The sequence below is a fragment of the Nakaseomyces glabratus genome, chromosome L (assembly GCF_010111755.1).
Source record: "Nakaseomyces glabratus chromosome L, complete sequence".
Classification (NCBI taxonomy): domain Eukaryota; kingdom Fungi; phylum Ascomycota; class Saccharomycetes; order Saccharomycetales; family Saccharomycetaceae; genus Nakaseomyces; species Nakaseomyces glabratus.
Window position 1 is genome coordinate 338,446 of NC_088962.1, and position 18,032 is coordinate 356,477.

Below are 18,032 nucleotides of genomic sequence, written 5' to 3' on the forward strand. Positions count from 1 at the left end.
GAGCGAATAATCGAATTATAGGAAAATTCATAAATAAAATAACCAATATTAGATAAACTAATATCTATAATATCATTCACATTATCGATATGTTGCATATGACAAGACCTTTGTCTGCAAAGCTAGTTACAATGCAAGCAAGATTTTAGTTTTTGATCTCTATAAGAGAAAAACTCTAGTAAAGCTTGGTAACATGTTATATACTGGGTCAAATTTTGAACCATTGAAACTCTCTGCCTTCTGAGCTCATTGACAATTATAAAAATGAGATCCTGACTAGCATTCCAAACATCAATTTTATTTGACTTATTAGTCCTCTCACACAATATGTTAAGTAGGAAATCTAAAGTAATGAAAACACCAGTTCGACCACATCCTGCCGAACAATGTACCAGAACTGGAGTACATTTCAATTTTTCCATGATTTCTTCATCAACTATGCTAACAAACTCAAAATAATGTGAGTCATCATAAGTACCTTTTCTTAATTCATCCACCAATCTGATAGGATCTATAGAGAGCATTGCCTTAATTTTATGAAGTGTTAGAATTTGCTTCATCCCTACACCACATGAGTCTAACCAACCTTTATATTGTATCTGGTAAACAGTCCATTGTTTAGTCTCTTTGTCGTTATTTTTTTTTATGTTAAAGACCCTAAGAACGCATCCATCTAAGCCACATACATTATCTATTATATCAGTAATATTAATGATGTACTTGTGACATGTTTGGCTGTTCCAATAAATATCCCATTTTTTCATATTCAATTCATCATCTGAATTCAAAGAAATAATAATTTTCACTTTAGAAGTCATCACAACTTTCCAAAAGTCATCTACAGTTGAGGGCAAGGGGGCTTGAGTAGCGATATAATGGAAATCGGGATTTATCTGAGGCAAGTTCAAGTAACTTGCATTGAAATAATCATTGAATTGTTTATTATTGTACTTCGAAGATCCTGGAATAGTTGGGCATATTGGGACTTCACTTTCAAAATATGGATTGTAATTTGTTATCAACTGTTGATCAGCGCCTTCTTGATCCATACGTTTGGGACTCAATGAAAACTCCATGGGGCTGGTTGACACTGGGGATGGTTCTAATTTGACTCTTGTATGTTCATAAGGTAGGATGTTAGAATATCTGTTTCTATGTAAGGATTGAATTCCCTTACTTATCTCATAATTGTTCGCTGGGGTATCAAGTATATCGCTATCGGTATCAAATGATGATGTGGAAGTGCACGAATGCAGAGTCGATTTCGAGGAATTGACGTCAGTCGGAATTGTTATCTTCAAGTCCTTGGCTTGCTTTTTCCTTTTTGAGTGTTTGTATTGTTTTTGCAAGTGTGAAAGGGAATATATTTTTGAAGAGCCTGCTCTTTGCGAGTTATCGCTATCTAATGATGTCGAGGAGTTATTGTTGTAATTCAAACATCTTTCCAGTCGTTTCGTTTCTAAGACTTCTAGTAATTTGAAGTTGTCGTATATTTTCGTTAAGACAGTATCTTTGTTCTTAGCATCCGAGTAGAACTTCAGCCACTGTGGTAAGCATTCCTTAGAGGCCATCTCCGGGATCCGAAACTGGAAGTAAGTCTTTAGCGAATTAGGAGTGTATAATGTCGTATCGCTGTTTTTTTTGAAGCTGCTTACAAACACGTCTTTCTTCGGTATCTCGAGTTTTAAGTTCAACCGTCTTTTCTTTGAGGTAGTCTCTACTGGGGAGAACTTAATGGAGTTAACCTCGTCGGACGGCGACAGCACGTATACCATCTCCGTACCGAGGCTGTTGTCTACATAGCTGATGAACTTCTCGATAAAGTAGTAGGTGGTCATCAGACACCGGTGAAAGCTGGACACATTATCAAAGAATACCACTGTCTTTGTATGTCGTATCAGGTCCAACAGCAGGGCCTTCCGCTCGTCATCCAGCGTTATATCTATTAGCTTGGCGAACCCATACACGGGCCTCTTCAACAGCGTGGTCGGAAGCTTCAAATTCACTTTCATGACGCTCTTGTCCTTGTTCTGCATCAGAAAACTCTGTGAATGGGAAGCCAGGTCTATCACCAACACGGGGTCCGACGATACTGCACTGAATATGCCGTCGACATACTTCAAAGTGTTCATGGGCTTCCCACTCAGATCAACAGTGGCACCAACTGCACAGGCCATACTTCAAACGCTCGTTTCCCTCCTTCTCCAGCAAGGAAAGACAACAACTGTAACAAGATGGGCTCCTTTATACCTTGATTCACTACATCCAGCATCCCAAATGAGACGACGTCATCAGTACTTCCAGTTTCACCCCCCATTGTACGTTACGTTAGACTCAGGGTTCTACAATTAGAAAGGCCCAGCCCCATAGAAAGTGATCTACACTTTTGAAAGGGGGGGGGGCACAGCAATTCACGTGATAAACTTACAATACCCACCAGTGCCCGGTATACATGGATATATATTTATAATCATGTGTATATATGTTGTGTATGTGTATGTGTATGCGTATAGCTGTATGTAGGTGCATTCTCTGGGAAGGGAGGCTTTGGTATATGGTGGACTGCAACTAAGTTTGTATTATTATGCAATCCTAGACGTTTCTGAGTTATTTTTTTGCACTGAGACGCCCCTCCTTCCCCCCAAGCCTCGAGGGGCACAGATATGGCATAGCTGACAGGGGTAGTATGTCTCTCATACGTATATGGTACATTGGCGTTACTGAATGGTACTTTGCTATGACTACACTCTCTGTGCTGCAATGTCCGAAAGTAGATTAAATTAAGATTCCGTTTTCGGACATCACTCCCGTTTTCGGAAATTAGATTTTAATTTACCTTCCGTATTGGGACATATCCTAATTAATCGCTGTATCAACAAGAAGGTGAAAGCTAGCAGCGGCTCCCCAAATTTTTAAGGTCGATGCTTTGCAGATATAACTACCCAAGTCTTAACTGTATTCACAGCTGTTTTCTGCCGGAAACTGTGGTGAATCAGCCGAAAGTGTTCATTCCTAGGGGGTTTCGGTAAAGCATGTAGATATTCATACAGCAGTTCCCTCAGCTAGGCTAAGCAGTATGTGCAACACAATATTCTTTATTTAGCTATAATTGCGACTGTGTATTCCAACTATGCTTTGCAAACATCAGTGGCATATGGCGACCCCATGTCTAGTTTGTATAACAACTCTGCTAATTCGGGTGTGGTGTGTGGGTGTACCTCATCGCATTGACCAAAAAAACTGAAAAATTTCTGAAAAATTTTTGATCCGATGAGGGCAAAATGGCAAAGAGCACGCTGGAAAGCTTGCGATGAGGCATAATAAAAGGTGTTGTATAGAGTATAAAGGTGTCATTTGCTTGCGGGGAATTGGTTTACCTAGTAGACAGACGGTAAGCTGAAAAAAAAAGTATATTAAATTGTGGGGTAGATGTTGCACTCTAAGGATGAGGCTTTTGAAGATCTGCTGAAGCCGGTGTACAAGGGCAAGAAGCTGACCGATGAGGTGAACACTGCTGATGACAAGTGGAACTTGCTTCCTGCGTTTTTGAAAGTGAAGGGTCTTGTGAAGCAGCACCTGGACTCCTTCAATTACTTTGTGGACGTTGACCTGAAGAAGATTATAAAGGCGAACCAGCTGATTTTGAGTGATGTCGATCCAGAGTTTTACCTCAAGTACGTGGACATCAGGGTCGGACAACGGTCCGGTAGTCCCCACAAGGACCAGCTGGTGCCGCCTCATGAGTGTCGGCTGAGAGACATGACATACTCCGCGCCTATCTATGTTGATATCGAATACACGAGGGGACGCAACATTATCATGCACAAGAACGTCGAGATAGGTAGAATGCCTATCATGTTGAGGTCTAACAAGTGTATCCTACATGGAGCTGATGAAAAGATGATGGCTAGGCTGAGCGAGTGTCCCTTGGATCCAGGTGGCTATTTCATCGTGAACGGTACAGAAAAAGTTATTCTTGTCCAGGAACAACTTTCAAAGAATAGAATTATTGTCGAAGCTGATGAAAAGAAAGATATTGTACAAGCATCGGTGACCTCCTCAACACACGAAAGAAAGTCCAAGACCTATGTTGTCACTAAGAATGGTAAAATCTATCTGAAACATAACTCTATTGCTGAGGAAGTGCCCATCGTTATTGTATTGAAAGCCGCAGGTATCATTTCCGACTTGGAAATTATGCAGTTGGTTTGTGGTAATGATAGTAGTTATCAAGATATATTTTCTGTTAACCTAGAAGAAGCTGCCAAATTGAACATATGCACTCAGCAGCAAGCATTAGAATACATCGGTGCTAAGGTAAAGACAATGAGAAGACAGAAACTGACTATTCTACAAGAAGGTATTGAAGCCATTGCAACCACAATCATTGCTCATTTAACTGTTGAAGCCCTTGACTTTAGAGAAAAAGCTTTGTACATTGCTACAATGACTAGAAGAGTTGTGATGGCCATGCATAATCCAAAAATGGTCGATGATAGAGACTACGTTGGTAACAAGAGATTGGAATTAGCAGGGCAATTAATCTCCCTTTTGTTTGAAGATTTGTTTAAAAAATTTAACAACGATTTCAAGCTAAGTATCGATAAAGTCTTGAAAAAGCCTAATAGAGCCATGGAGTACGATGCATTATTGTCCATCAATGTCCATTCAAACAATATCACAAGCGGTTTAAATAGAGCTATTTCTACTGGTAACTGGTCCTTGAAGAGATTTAAGATGGAAAGGGCTGGTGTCACACATGTTTTATCGAGACTGTCCTATATTTCTGCTTTAGGTATGATGACCAGAATTTCTTCCCAGTTTGAAAAGTCAAGAAAGGTTTCTGGTCCAAGAGCTTTGCAGCCTTCTCAATTTGGTATGCTATGTACTGCTGATACTCCAGAAGGTGAAGCGTGTGGTCTAGTTAAGAACTTGGCACTTATGACACATATTACCACTGATGATGAAGAAGAACCGATTAGAAAATTATGTTACGTTTTAGGTGTTGAACCGATAAGTTTATTGGACAGTGCCTCTCTTCATTTAAATTACGGTGTGTACCTAAATGGTACACTGATTGGTACTACCAAATTTCCCTCAAATTTTGTTTCTAGATTTCGTTTCTTAAGAAGAACAGGTAAGGTTTCTGAGTTTATTTCTATATATACAAATGATCATCACAATGCCGTCCATATTGCAACTGATGGTGGTAGAATTTGTAGACCATTGATTATTGTTAAGGATGGAAAATCGATGGTTGAAGCAGAACACTTAAAGAGATTACTTTCCGGTGAACTTGTTTTTGATGATTTCTTGAAATTGGGTTTGGTTGAATACCTTGATGTTAATGAAGAGAATGATTCTTATATTGCACTTTATGAAAAGGATATTACGCATGACATTACACATTTGGAAATTGAACCATTTACAGTTTTAGGTGCGGTTGCAGGTTTAATTCCATATCCTCATCATAACCAATCTCCAAGAAATACATACCAATGTGCGATGGGTAAGCAAGCCATTGGTGCTATTGCATACAATCAATTTAAAAGAATTGATACATTATTGTACTTGATGATATATCCTCAACAGCCTATGGTGAAGACTAAAACTATTGAGTTAATCGATTATGATAAATTGCCCGCTGGACAAAATGCAACTGTTGCTGTCATGTCTTATTCCGGTTACGATATTGAAGATGCCTTGGTTTTGAACAAATCATCGATAGATAGAGGTTTTGGTCGTTGTGAAACGAGGCGTAAAACAACAACTGTGCTAAAGAAATATCCAAACCATACTAAAGATGCATTGTGCGGTATGAGAGTTGACGAAAATGGAGAAGCAATTTGGCAACATGAATCTTTAGGTCCTGATGGTCTAGGTGAAGTCGGATTGAAAATACGAAGTGGTCAAATTTACATTAACAAGTCTGTTCCAGTACAATCCTCTGATGCCATGGCTGTGAATCAAGCTCAGTATCGTGAGACACCTGTTATATACCGTGCTCCGGAACTATCTATTATAGACCAAGTAATGATGTCAACTTCTGATAATGACCAAGACTTGATCAAGGTTTTATTAAGACAAAACAGAAGACCGGAGTTGGGTGATAAATTCTCATCTCGTCATGGTCAGAAAGGTGTTTGTGGTATTATTGTACAACAAGAAGATATGCCATTCAATGATCAAGGTATTTGTCCAGATATTATTATGAATCCACACGGTTTTCCTTCTCGTATGACTGTTGGTAAAATGATTGAATTAATTTCTGGTAAAGCAGGTGTTTTGAATGGATCCTTAGAATACGGTACATGTTTCGGTGGGTCCAAGCTGGAAGATATGTCTAAAATATTAGTAGATCAAGGTTTCAATTATTCTGGTAAAGACATGTTATATTCTGGTATTACCGGTGAATGTTTGCAAGCTTATATTTTCTTTGGTCCGATTTACTATCAAAAATTGAAACATATGGTGCTGGATAAAATGCACGCGAGAGCAAGAGGTCCAAGAGCAGTGCTAACTCGTCAACCAACTGAAGGTAGATCTCGTGATGGTGGTCTAAGATTGGGTGAAATGGAAAGAGACTGTGTTATTGCATATGGTGCTTCACAGCTTCTTTTGGAGAGATTGATGATTAGTTCAGATGCTTTTGAGGTTGATGTTTGTAGTAATTGTGGTTTGATGGGTTACAGTGGCTGGTGCTCAACATGTAAGAGTGCAGAACATATTATCAAGATGACTATTCCATATGCAGCTAAGCTACTATTCCAAGAATTACTTGCCATGAACATTGCACCCAGACTGAGACTGGAAGACATTTTCCAAGAGTGATCTCATAGGAACTAGTTTGGTCAATAGCATTCAAATCATCGGTAGTTAGTTCATATTGCATTTTAGAAAAGGGTAAAAAAAAAGTTAAATAAGTAGTAATTTCAAATTTTAAATGTATTAAAATTCAGATGCATTGCATTTCCTGTCATAAAAAATAACAGCAATATTATACAGATTTTTATATTTATAAAAGAGTGAACATCTATTCAGACATTTCCTCGTCTTCGCTGTCTTCATCGTCTAAGTTCTTTTCGATAACATTTTCATCGTCATCGCTTTTATCATCCTCACTTTCTTCTAAACTTTCTCTCAAGAGTTTGTTCTTTTCTTCTCTAACTTCTCTTTGGACAACAACATAAGCACCTAATGGGGTCTTTTCCCAAGGCAATTCATTCAAAAACCTTGCAACTTCTGTCTTATTGTTTGGACCAAAATCAATCTTGGATCTCTTGTCTTCAATTAATCTAATATTTTGATTCAACTTCTCAACTATATTTAGTAATTGCTTGTTGAATTTGATGTTTTTAGAAGTCTTGGCATAACGACGTAGAGAAATAACGACTGGTGTTGCTAGTTCAGGGAAAGCTACACTTTTTGAGTACAGAACCAAATATTCACCTACCAAGTCGATAAATTGTTCACATAGGCCCTCTTGATATGTTCTTGTACCTAAATAAGCAGCAGTACATTTGATATTGTGATCAAAATCGAATGCTACAAGATTCTGGCTTTTCTTGGGATTTCTGGTGAATGCTGTGGAGCTTAATATTTCTGAAAGTAGAGGGTAGATGGGTATAAATACAGCAGTGTTTTGAGACATTCTAATCATTGATCTAATCAAATAAAATCTAAGCGGAAAGAATTGTGGGGTAGGAATCAATCTAGCTGCACCAAGGGTAACTTGTACAAGTGGATAAATTAATTGCCTTAATGGAGATTCATGATTACCTTCTTTCTCCGGGTTGCAGGAGAATGAAAGAACACGGGACCAAAAATCCAATGAATGGCAGAATTGCCAATTATAGACAATTTTGTACGCTTCAGCTGGGTTTCCTTTACTGGTTTTTTTTGTGGTTGAGTTAATAGTGTTTCTCAAATGAATAGCCAACTGTCTGATATATTCAAAACCAACTTGGTAGCTGACGACCTCATCTATACCAAAAAGCTCGGCTGCAGAGTTTTTTTGAAAGTTAATTAAAGGCATAGTACGAATGTTAGTTCTACGACAGCTCTTAATGAATGTTGAATAAGTGGTTTTCAAAACTAATTCTAATATAGCTTTCTTGAATTCCTTAGATGCACTATGTAAGAAGGCAAATGTAGCAATCTGAGTTTCAACATCCTTGGTCGTGGACCACACTTCAACGATGTTCTTTATTAGTTCTTTTAAGATTCTTCTGTAAGAGATGAAATAAGGCATTAGACTGTTCACTGAATGTAAAGCTAGAGCTGCAGATTCGGTGTTTGTGATATCTGCGATAAAAGTAAGTAGGGCAGCAGCATGAGACTTAATTATGGATGATAATTTGGTGACAGTTTTGTTGCTTGGCAAAGTCCTAGTACCTTTAGTTTCCTTGTATGGAACTAGCTTTTGAACAGCGGCAGGAAGATCTTTTAGTGCAATGAACATCAGTTCTTGGAATGCCTTTTCATCAGTAACTGCGTATTTGTACTCTTCTGTATCCTCATCTCTGTTCAAGTTGATAGCCATCTTAAAAGCGCTAACCACATTTCTTATCAGTTTCAAACTTGGTGATTCGCGAAGCTGAGTCTTCCATTGTTTTACCAACTTATGAGTCAATTCTATTTGGTTGGCCTTCCTTTCTTCTTCTTTGCCTTCAATGTCAGAGTCTGAATCAATCTGTTGTTCCTCATTGTCATCCTCTTCTTCCTCATTATCATCAACACCATCTAGAGGGTTTGATCCAGCAAAGTCAAGCAAATCCTTGTCATTCTCTTCTAGATATTTGAAAAACTCCGGATCATTCTTGGATAGCTCATCCATGTTAATGTCACCTTCTTCATCGGAAGAAGACTCATCAGAGCTGTCGCCCTTGGATTCAGCTTGCTTTTTCTTCAGTTTCTTGTTCTCCTTTGGTAATTCAATACCTTTCTCAAAAAATTCATCGACAGGCATGTCTCTAAACACTTCATCCTTAGAGGACTTTTTCATTTTCTGTTCTTCCTTGGTCAATGCCTTGGCTTTCTTTTCTTCTTCAGTTTTGTTACCACGACGACCCTCTCTACGCTTCTTTTCAATCTTATTCTTCTTTCTTTGCTCTAAAGCATCTTTCAAATGCTTCGATTGAAACTTCTTTGTGGCCTTTGATACTTTACCCATCTTGAATAAGTTTCTAATTTGATATCCCAGATGTGCCTGTCAGTTACTTAAACCTTTTTAACACTAATCTAATATGTTTAATGGGATACCGCAATATCTAAATTCCAAATAGCTACCTTTAAAACTATACTGAAGAGAATATAATTAATGTGATGCATTTAACACTATGAAGCCATTTTTATGCGATGAGATGAGCTCATCGCAGCTTTTTTTTCAAAATTTGAAAAATTTTCAGAAATCCGTCAAATGTGCCGATGAGCTTGCCGAGAAATATGAGCATATAAGCTAAAACATAGCATCTATCGGTAGTTATTGGCTAACAGCGTTAGACAACCAAATATTGTTAGCTGTCACTACAAATAGAGGAACTCACTATAATATTGTGATGAGGTTTCGACGTTATTTTTCCAGTACTTTCAAGCGATTAATTGACTGTAACAGCTGTGGTGTCAAACTTCAAAACAAGCAACCCGGTGCTCTAGGATATTATACTAAGAAAGATGATAATCTGGTTAAGAAAATTACTCTCGAAGATGTTAAGTATTTAATATTTGGTCAGGATATCCAGCGAATAAAGGAAATGACTGTTGATACAGAAAATTATGATATAAAGTTAGAAAAGCCATTGATTTGTAAAAGATGTAGTGAAGCCCTACACAATAACAAGTATAACGCTACTGAATTTAAGGATATTCCATTTGAAGAAGTTGAGAAGCAGATTCCTCTCCACTCAAATGTTGTTCATACAGCTCCTATTTTGGAGTTTCCATTTCATATCAATTCTCAATTACTGAAGAATAGAACCTTCAACACCACGATGGTTTTTACGAAAGCTGATAGAGTATTCAAGAATAAGAAACAAGTGCAGAAACAGATACCTATTTTTCTTGATGCGTTTTTTGAGACCTATTTGAATTCAAAAGCTACTAGAAACATCGTGACTTCCACATTGAATAGGTGGAATCTGGATACACTGTTTTCGTTCTTGCATGGCACAAACTATTTTGTGGGTGAACCCAACTCTGGTAAATCCACCTTGATAAATGCATTGTTGAGGAGGTTGTTTGGGGTGAAGATTCGCGGTAATGATGTTAAAAACTTTGAGTTAGATAAGCAAGCCGAAGAAGAGCTCGCTGTTAGTAAAAAATTCTTTCTTGAGAAACAGTTAGCTGGAGTTTCACATATACCTAATCTAACAAGAACACTCCAAGCTTATAAAATCAAACAAAAGATAATATACGATCTTCCTGGCTATAGTAATTACAATTCTTATCGGATTGATGAGTTTATTGATCCAAAATGGTTGCAAAGATTCCGCAAAACTAGTATTTTTAGTGAAAAGAGGGTGAAAAAGAAGCGCTATGATTCAATTGTTGGGAATGAAAACGGCAAATGCCTAACATTGGGAGGAATCTTCTATTTGGTACCACCTCCGACGACTATTAACCAAATAGTATGTTATATACCAGGGGAATTGAGACAATTTCATAATACTGATAGAGGAATTGAAGTTTTAGGTAAAAGTGGGTCAAAGGAGCATCCACTAAATAAATACTGTGGTATCAAGCCAGGTATAGGCAAAGAAAAATATATTAGGCATATAATTCCTCCGTTTCAGGGTCCTATTGAAGTAGTTCTAAAAGACATCGGTTATTTCTCTTTGACTCCCACTGGAAAGTATGAATACAAAGGATTGTATGAGCTTTGGGTGTTAGATGGTATTGATGTCTGTATCAGAAAGCCACTGGAGAGGGTTGCAGAAGATAGTTATGACAAATCTCAAGAAGGAAAATACTATATTAAGGAACCAGTTGTAAGTCATACTTATGTTGTTGCCCATAATGACCCTAATCCTTTGCAAACAGTTAAAGAAAGCTATGAAAAGGTAAAAGAAAGAACAGATGAGATTCTGAATAAATATAACCTAGAAAAGTTCGGAAACAATATGTGGCATTTCAAGTGGTAAAAGCAATGTAAATACAACAATAGTCACATGAATTACTGTATATATAAAATATGACCATAAATAGATATAGCATGTACTAGTTGCTGGTTTGGCTAGTAGGAAAAAACTTTATTATGACATTTTTAAAATATAATATCATAGATCAAAATAATAAAAGCCAATGTATAGTATTCTATCTACATAATTAATTAAATAAAACTGTAAAAAAATAGTAGTAACATATAAAATACACTAATATTAGGGATTAACATGTCTGCCAACCTGAAAAACAAAAGAAAAACAGAAAGAAATAAAGATAATAAAATACAGTGAAATGGAGAAAATGAAATTAAAATTTTGAAAGAAACCCCATGAAAATAAATGAGTTCCTAATCAACTCTGTAAAAGTTATGCAAATAACTTTTATCACAAAAATGAAATAAAATGCATCAAATGGAATAAGAATAAAAAAAATTGGAAAAACAAAAACAAATTAACAAAACAGTGCTAACATGACGGTTCTTTATTCTTATTCTGCTTTTAATTATCAAATAAGTAGGTAAAATATCCAGCCTCTCCAGCATTATCTTCCTCATATTGGTAAAACAAAAAAAAATGATCTCTCTATTTATTCTCTATAATCTTCATCATTAAACTCTCCTTGGGTATTTTATATCAAATAGTATCCAAACATTTGATAACAAAATAGATCAGAAGAACAAAAGGAGAATATTAAGAAGCAGCATAAACTCAAAATCAGACAAAATAACATACATTGTAGCTTTTTGTAACTTTTAAGCATTTAGAGTAATAAAAAAATAGCAGCAATTTTTGTTGCTAACAGTTAGCAATTCATAAAAAGAACCTCTGAAAAGAATAAAAAAGTATCAGAGGGTCAACTGATATTGAAGTGAAAAAAATAGTATTGTACACAGATAGTGAACAGAAAAATTACCACCAAGAGGAGGTCTTAGTGTTGGAAGCACCCCAGCCGCCAGCGGAACCACCAGCTCTGTCGTTACCCCAGCCACCAGTGGAACCACCGAAACCACCACCTCTGGCAGAACCCCAAGAACTGTTTCTGGAGTTTTGACCGAAGGAACCATTACCACCGTGTTTACGGTAATCTCTGGTGTTGCTGCTTCTGTTACCTCTGGTACTTCTGTTGCTACCACTTCTGCTGAAGGAGACTTCTCTTAGACAGTCTTCTAAGAATGGAGGAATTTCTTGGTTAGCTTCTTCCAAGATTTCGTATAGACCCTTAACGATGTTGTTGTTGTCTCTGTTGAAGAAGGCGGTAGCAACACCGGTGTTACCGGCACGACCAGTTCTACCGATTCTGTGAACATAGTCATCAACATCACTTGGCAAATCGTAGTTGATAACGTGGGTAACATTTGGAATATCCAAACCTCTAGCGGCAACAGCAGTAGCAACTAGAATGTTGGCTCTACCAGATCTGAAGGCAGCCAAAGCACGTTCACGTTCAGCTTGAGAACGGTCACCGTGGATGGCAGTGGCGCTGAAGTTTTGCATGATCAAGAAATCGGTCAGTTGGTCAGCCATTCTCTTGGTCTCAACGAAAATCAAAGTCAAGTTATCGTTAGAAGCAGCCAATAGATCTAGCAAAGCAGAGTTCTTGTCTCTGTTTTCAACGTATAAGATTCTTTGAGTAATGTTTTCGGAAGTGGAACCGACTCTACCGACAGACAAGAAGATGTAGTCGTGTAGGAAATCTCTGGCCAAATGTTGAATGTCGTGAGGGAAAGTGGCAGAGAACATCAGAGTTTGTCTTTCACCGGTTGGAGGCATGTCACAGTCTTCAACAATGTGTCTGATTTGAGGTTCGAAACCCATATCCAACATTCTGTCGGCTTCATCCAAGACCAGGTACTTGACATTGGATAGAGAAACCTTACCTCTTTCCAAAAGATCGTTTAGACGACCTGGGGTGGCAACTAGCAAGTCACAACCGTGGTCCATTTCTCTCATTTGGTTACCGATTGGAGCACCACCGTAGACGACACATGGCTTAACCCAAGATCTGTAACAGAACTTCTTGGCTTCGTCGAAAATTTGTGTAGCCAATTCTCTGGTTGGGGCCATGACAACAGCAGTTGGGAAGGCCTTTCTTTGGTAAGAGTAACCATCGTTAGCGGCCTTCTCAGCTGGGCCGGTCAAGAAAGATTCGGACAAGACTGGGAACAAGAAACCACCAGTCTTACCGGAACCAGTTTGGGCACAGGCCATCAAATCTCTACCCTTGGAGACGATTGGTACGGAGTACTTTTGAACTGGAGTTGGCTTTGTGAATCTGGCCAACTTGATGTTTTCCAACAACAAGCTGTCCAAAGGTGGGGAAGTGAACTCGGTGATAGCTTCTGGTACATCTTCACCAGAGGCTTCCACTGGAATATCGTCGTAGTTGTCGAAGTTAATACCAGAGGATTGGAAGCTTGGGTCTTCTGGAGCACCGAACAGTTCAAGTTCGATTCTCTCATTTCTTTGGCCTGGAACGTGCTTGCCGTCAACCCATCTACCTCTCATACCACCACCGAAACCACCACGGTTACCGCCGAAGCCACCACGGTTACCACCGAAGCCACCACCGCGGCCGCCAAAGCCGAATCCACCACGGTCACCGTTGTTTCTGAAGAAACCACCACGGCCGCCACCGTTGTTGAAACCACCACGAGGAGCAGAATCGCCTCTTCTGCCACCACCGTTACGGATGTGAGGTGGAACGTAACCACCACGTCTTTGTTGCCCTTCAGGCATGGAAACTTGCTCTGCTAACTCAGTCATATTGGATATATGTATTACTTTCTTTATTTTTTGTAGTTTAGTCTTCTATTTCTTTTATAGTTTGGTATCTTTTTGCAAAAAATTTACCTCTATATCGTGTTCGTGCGTATTTCTTCCTCTATAATATGAAAAGAAAGGCAGTAGTCTTGGTTTTCTATTATTCCAAATATTACAAGAATACCCAGAACCACAAGAAGCAGAAGAAACTAACTGCTTTATATACTTAATTTCCCGCCACAAGCTCATCGCCCAGAAGTTTTTTTCAGTTTTTCACCTGACAATCTGGCAGCTCGCTGAAAAATTTTCACCTGGGGTCGCCTGCTACGTAGAGTGATCACGTTTATGAATAGCACATTATATAGTGGCCCAGACGGTCTGATGGTAGTTCATGTAGTTAAGAATAAATACTCTGTTTGTGTGATTTCTATGTGTACGTTATCTATATAAATATTGTTGATGGTGGTAGCTGTGGGCTGTGTTCTATGCTAGGACACCCTTAGTGGATGGAACGTCATCGCGACCCGTAGGTGTTCTTGCCTCTCTGATGGCGATGGCGAGCGCCTTGAAAGCTGATTCGGAGCGGTGGTGGTCGTTGGTGCCCCGCAGACAGTCCACATGCATGGTGATACGCGCCTCAGTGGCGAAACTCTCCAAGAAGTGCGGGATCATCTCTGTGGATAGCTGGCCTATGCGTTCTCGCTTCAGGCCCAGCTCCACCACGGCGAAAGGCCTATTGGAGAAGTCAACCACAGCGCGGCTCAGCGCCTCGTCCAGTGGTGCAAACCCATGCCCGAACCTCTTGATACCACGCACGGAGCCAAGCGCCTCCTTGAACGCTTGGCCCAGCGCAATCCCACAGTCCTCAACAGTGTGGTGGTCATCGATGTGCAAGTCCCCTATACACTCCAGGATCAGAGACCACCCGCCATGCTTCGCCAGCGCAGTCAACATGTGGTCCAAAAACCCAACTCCAGTGTGCACATGGATGGTCTGCCCATCACCACTAGCATATTCCTTGCCCAGTATGCTCTCCCGTACAGAAACAGACCCACCGTCAAGATCCAGCGCCAGCTGTATATTCGTCTCCTGCGTAACCCTCTTAACAAACGCCATCCTTTGCTCGATGCTTCTCTTTGCTTCAATTATCTCAACTTTAAGTAAACCTGAAGTAAACTAGAACTAGATTAAATCAGAAGGCATCCGCAGCTTTATATACATATAGAGCTGGGTGACTCGGGCCAGAATTCCGCCGCCTTTCGCTGCCCGATGTGTCATCATGCAGGGTCTACGGTCTTTTCTGAGGAATTTCAACTTTCTGAGTCATTTTCCTCGCCATTTTCGGGCGATTTGATTGTTACGTTACTAGTGATAGAACATGTGTACTATACCACTGTACGTTGATCGGTGTTATGTGTTCCTCCGCCCCTCCTGGTTCATGGATTCTTTCTTTCTTTTTTCCAAGTATCTGATTTACGATCTTGCGTGCATTGTTTGACAGTTTTGTACCTTAGTTTCTGTGCATCTGATCGGTGTTATAGAGTTACGTATAAATTTTTAACACAGAGGTCATTGGTCCATACCTCTTGACTGTGGTACATGGGGGAATCGAGCTCTTGCGTCTGTTCTCCTATAGAGGTTACTAGTGGTGTGTATCACTGTTGAACAAGGAGTTACTGAAATTATATGTTTGTCTTTTGTTTAATCGTGTGGGTAACAACGTATATGTGTGTGTCTCTGTGTGTGTCTGTGAAAACAGCTAAGTCAACACATGATAGACGGTGGGACGGTGAATTCCCACCCCGTGTGAGACCGTGGTGATAAACAATGCAGCAAAAATCTTGGCAGAACTGCACCGCTAGTGATGTGCATTGTGGTCAGTCTAAGTCCAGACGCATAACCTTTATTGTTGGCTGCTATCGACCTAACAGTGTTGAAGATAGCGTAACTTAAACAGCCAATACTGCAAGAAAAACATTTTTACATTCTTGGGATACGTGTATCAAATAGAAAAGCTGATGGGAGTTGCAGCATGCACCAAGGGTGATGAGGCCGGTGCGACAGCGCCGTTATCACCTAGGGATAAGCGATTTGATGTGATAGATAAGAAGGCCAACCCAGTAATAAAAACCAATAACATTAGGGCGTATGTGCGGTTTGTGGAGAATAACGTGTTTTTGCAGGGCTTCAAGAACGGCCAAGATCAGTTGAACCAGAAGCCTCCAGTATTGCTGCGAGGATGCCTGATTTTGGAAGTACTGAGACCTTGCAAGCTTAGTCGCATAATGCTTACATTTCAAGGTGACTTAGAACTTCGATGGCCGCCCGACATGAAACAAAATATAGACGCTTATCATGAGAAGAAGAGCCTGATGACCCACCATTGGGTTTACTTTGATGGTGAAAACTCGAATAACACTCCAGTAGAGAACAACGAAAAGGATGACATCCTGGGAAGAAGTGGTGCAGCAATTTATAGAGCACCTGATGATACAGCATCCTCTAAGGAAAGTGGAGACTCCATTGATCCAGAATTAACAGACTCACAAGGGCCGTTCGTTTTCCAAAAAGGTGAATATGTGTATACGTTTGAGCACCCTATACCGCATTTCTACCCAGAAACTATGCATATGCCTCATGCTTCTGTTAAATATTACATGCAGTTGCGGGTTGAGAAAATCGTTGGTCATGTAATTAAAACAAAAAAGATTATGATCGGTAGTAGGTTCATAAATCTTTATCGTATTCCACCATCTGACCAGGTAGAGCTTGGAGAGCCTATCGTTGTCGATAAAGTATGGAACGACAAACTTAAATATAACCTTATCATACCTAGAAAGGAGCTAGTATTAAACGCATTTTTGCCTATTCATTTTGAATTTCTTCCTTTGGACAAACTAATAATACACAGAATACGGATTTATTTATCTGAAACAATCACTTATACTGCTACAGATAAGAGTATTACAAGAATTGATAGTGAAAAAAACTACCTTTTATCAGAACTAAATGGTCCTGTTCAGGAAGGAACAGGGTCTTCAGGTAAAAAGCCAGGAGTCAAAAACTTGGGTAATTTATTAGAAGATCCCAACACTGGTGATATTACAAACAAAGCATTTCAATTCAACATATTTGTACCATCATCATTCACAAGTCCTAAGGCTGACTCGACGTCACTAAAACAGGTCCTCCATCCTGATACAACTTTTGAACCGATCGTCTGTAAACATTGGTTAAAAGTAGCATTAAGAATTACAGTTGGACCTAAGCATTACGAGGTGGTAATTGACTCACCCATTCATGTACTTAATCCATACTGCGCTCATGCCAATACGCTTCTACCAAAATATGATGACTTAGTGTCTAGTTCATTACCGGTAGATATGACAAATGGGTCAGACAGTCACGATTCAAATATCTTCTATCCTAAAGAGATTATACATTCTCCTATATTAGGTTCTGAAACTGACGATGTGACGTCAAATAATGAAAATAAGGAAAAAAGGAAAAAAGTCTTCAATTCGCCTACTTTAAAATCCAATATATATAGACCAGAATTTATTAAGACGGAAATGACATCACCTCAAGCTCTACCTATGTTATCACTTGAGCCAGACTTGGGAAGCAAGCCGCCTAAATATTCTGTTAGCAATGAAGATATGCCGGCATATCCTCCAAGCTACGAGCAGGCACAGGTTCCTAGAGTATCTGTTGGTGAAATACCTCATTTGAACCTGGATGATGAAAGCATTAACAATAGCATTAGTAGCAGAGAAGAAGATATCACCTCAAACACATTTCAACCTTCCATACAATTCAGAGTTCCGGATGAGGAATCTAATTGTTTTCTAAATGGAAGACTGTCAAGAAGAGCAAGTATGCCGAACTCATACAACCAAAAGGATGCGCATTATCTGTTCAGAAGAAGGAAACTATCTTTTGATCACGTTACTGAGCATAGTCGTCCGAGAAATATGGAGGAAATTCTAGCCGCGCACGCGGAAGATGCCTCAGACTACGAAGAAGCACTTGAATCTCCTAAGGTGCTCCCGACGGATAGTTCTGTAGATATAGCTTCATTGCTGAAAGATCAGCACAAATAATGTCACATTA

The 18,032-nt window shown here is 39.3% G+C and overlaps 7 protein-coding genes across 7 annotated transcripts; 3 read left to right on the plus strand and 4 right to left on the minus strand.

Annotated features, from left to right (window-relative positions):
* Positions 1 to 122: 122 nt before the first annotated feature.
* PTP2 (tyrosine protein phosphatase PTP2) lies at positions 123 to 2,177 on the minus strand (the record flags this gene model as incomplete). Its single annotated transcript, XM_448894.1, has 1 exon — positions 123 to 2,177. The coding sequence occupies one exon, from the start codon at positions 2,175 to 2,177 to the stop codon at positions 123 to 125; it is 2,055 nt and encodes a 684-aa protein (XP_448894.1).
* A 1,252-nt stretch (positions 2,178 to 3,429) lies between these two features.
* On the plus strand, positions 3,430 to 6,831 carry RET1 (DNA-directed RNA polymerase III core subunit RET1; the record flags this gene model as incomplete). The annotated part of the gene is made up of 1 exon (XM_448895.1): positions 3,430 to 6,831. The coding sequence occupies one exon, from the start codon at positions 3,430 to 3,432 to the stop codon at positions 6,829 to 6,831; it is 3,402 nt and encodes a 1,133-aa protein (XP_448895.1).
* A 202-nt stretch (positions 6,832 to 7,033) lies between these two features.
* NOC2 (mRNA-binding ribosome synthesis protein NOC2) lies at positions 7,034 to 9,172 on the minus strand (the record flags this gene model as incomplete). Its single annotated transcript, XM_448896.1, has 1 exon — positions 7,034 to 9,172. One exon carries the CDS (start codon positions 9,170 to 9,172, stop codon positions 7,034 to 7,036), a length of 2,139 nt encoding a protein of 712 aa, XP_448896.1.
* Positions 9,173 to 9,557: 385 nt separating this feature from the next.
* GEP3 (Gep3p) lies at positions 9,558 to 11,138 on the plus strand (the record flags this gene model as incomplete). Its single annotated transcript, XM_448897.1, has 1 exon — positions 9,558 to 11,138. The coding sequence occupies one exon, from the start codon at positions 9,558 to 9,560 to the stop codon at positions 11,136 to 11,138; it is 1,581 nt and encodes a 526-aa protein (XP_448897.1).
* A 930-nt stretch (positions 11,139 to 12,068) lies between these two features.
* On the minus strand, positions 12,069 to 13,922 carry DED1 (DEAD-box ATP-dependent RNA helicase DED1; the record flags this gene model as incomplete). Its single annotated transcript, XM_448898.1, has 1 exon — positions 12,069 to 13,922. One exon carries the CDS (start codon positions 13,920 to 13,922, stop codon positions 12,069 to 12,071), a length of 1,854 nt encoding a protein of 617 aa, XP_448898.1.
* Positions 13,923 to 14,402: 480 nt separating this feature from the next.
* HIS3 (imidazoleglycerol-phosphate dehydratase HIS3) lies at positions 14,403 to 15,035 on the minus strand (the record flags this gene model as incomplete). Its single annotated transcript, XM_448899.1, has 1 exon — positions 14,403 to 15,035. The coding sequence occupies one exon, from the start codon at positions 15,033 to 15,035 to the stop codon at positions 14,403 to 14,405; it is 633 nt and encodes a 210-aa protein (XP_448899.1).
* Positions 15,036 to 15,937: 902 nt separating this feature from the next.
* On the plus strand, positions 15,938 to 18,022 carry ALY1 (Aly1p; the record flags this gene model as incomplete). The annotated part of the gene is made up of 1 exon (XM_448900.1): positions 15,938 to 18,022. The coding sequence occupies one exon, from the start codon at positions 15,938 to 15,940 to the stop codon at positions 18,020 to 18,022; it is 2,085 nt and encodes a 694-aa protein (XP_448900.1).
* Positions 18,023 to 18,032: the final 10 nt, after the last annotated feature.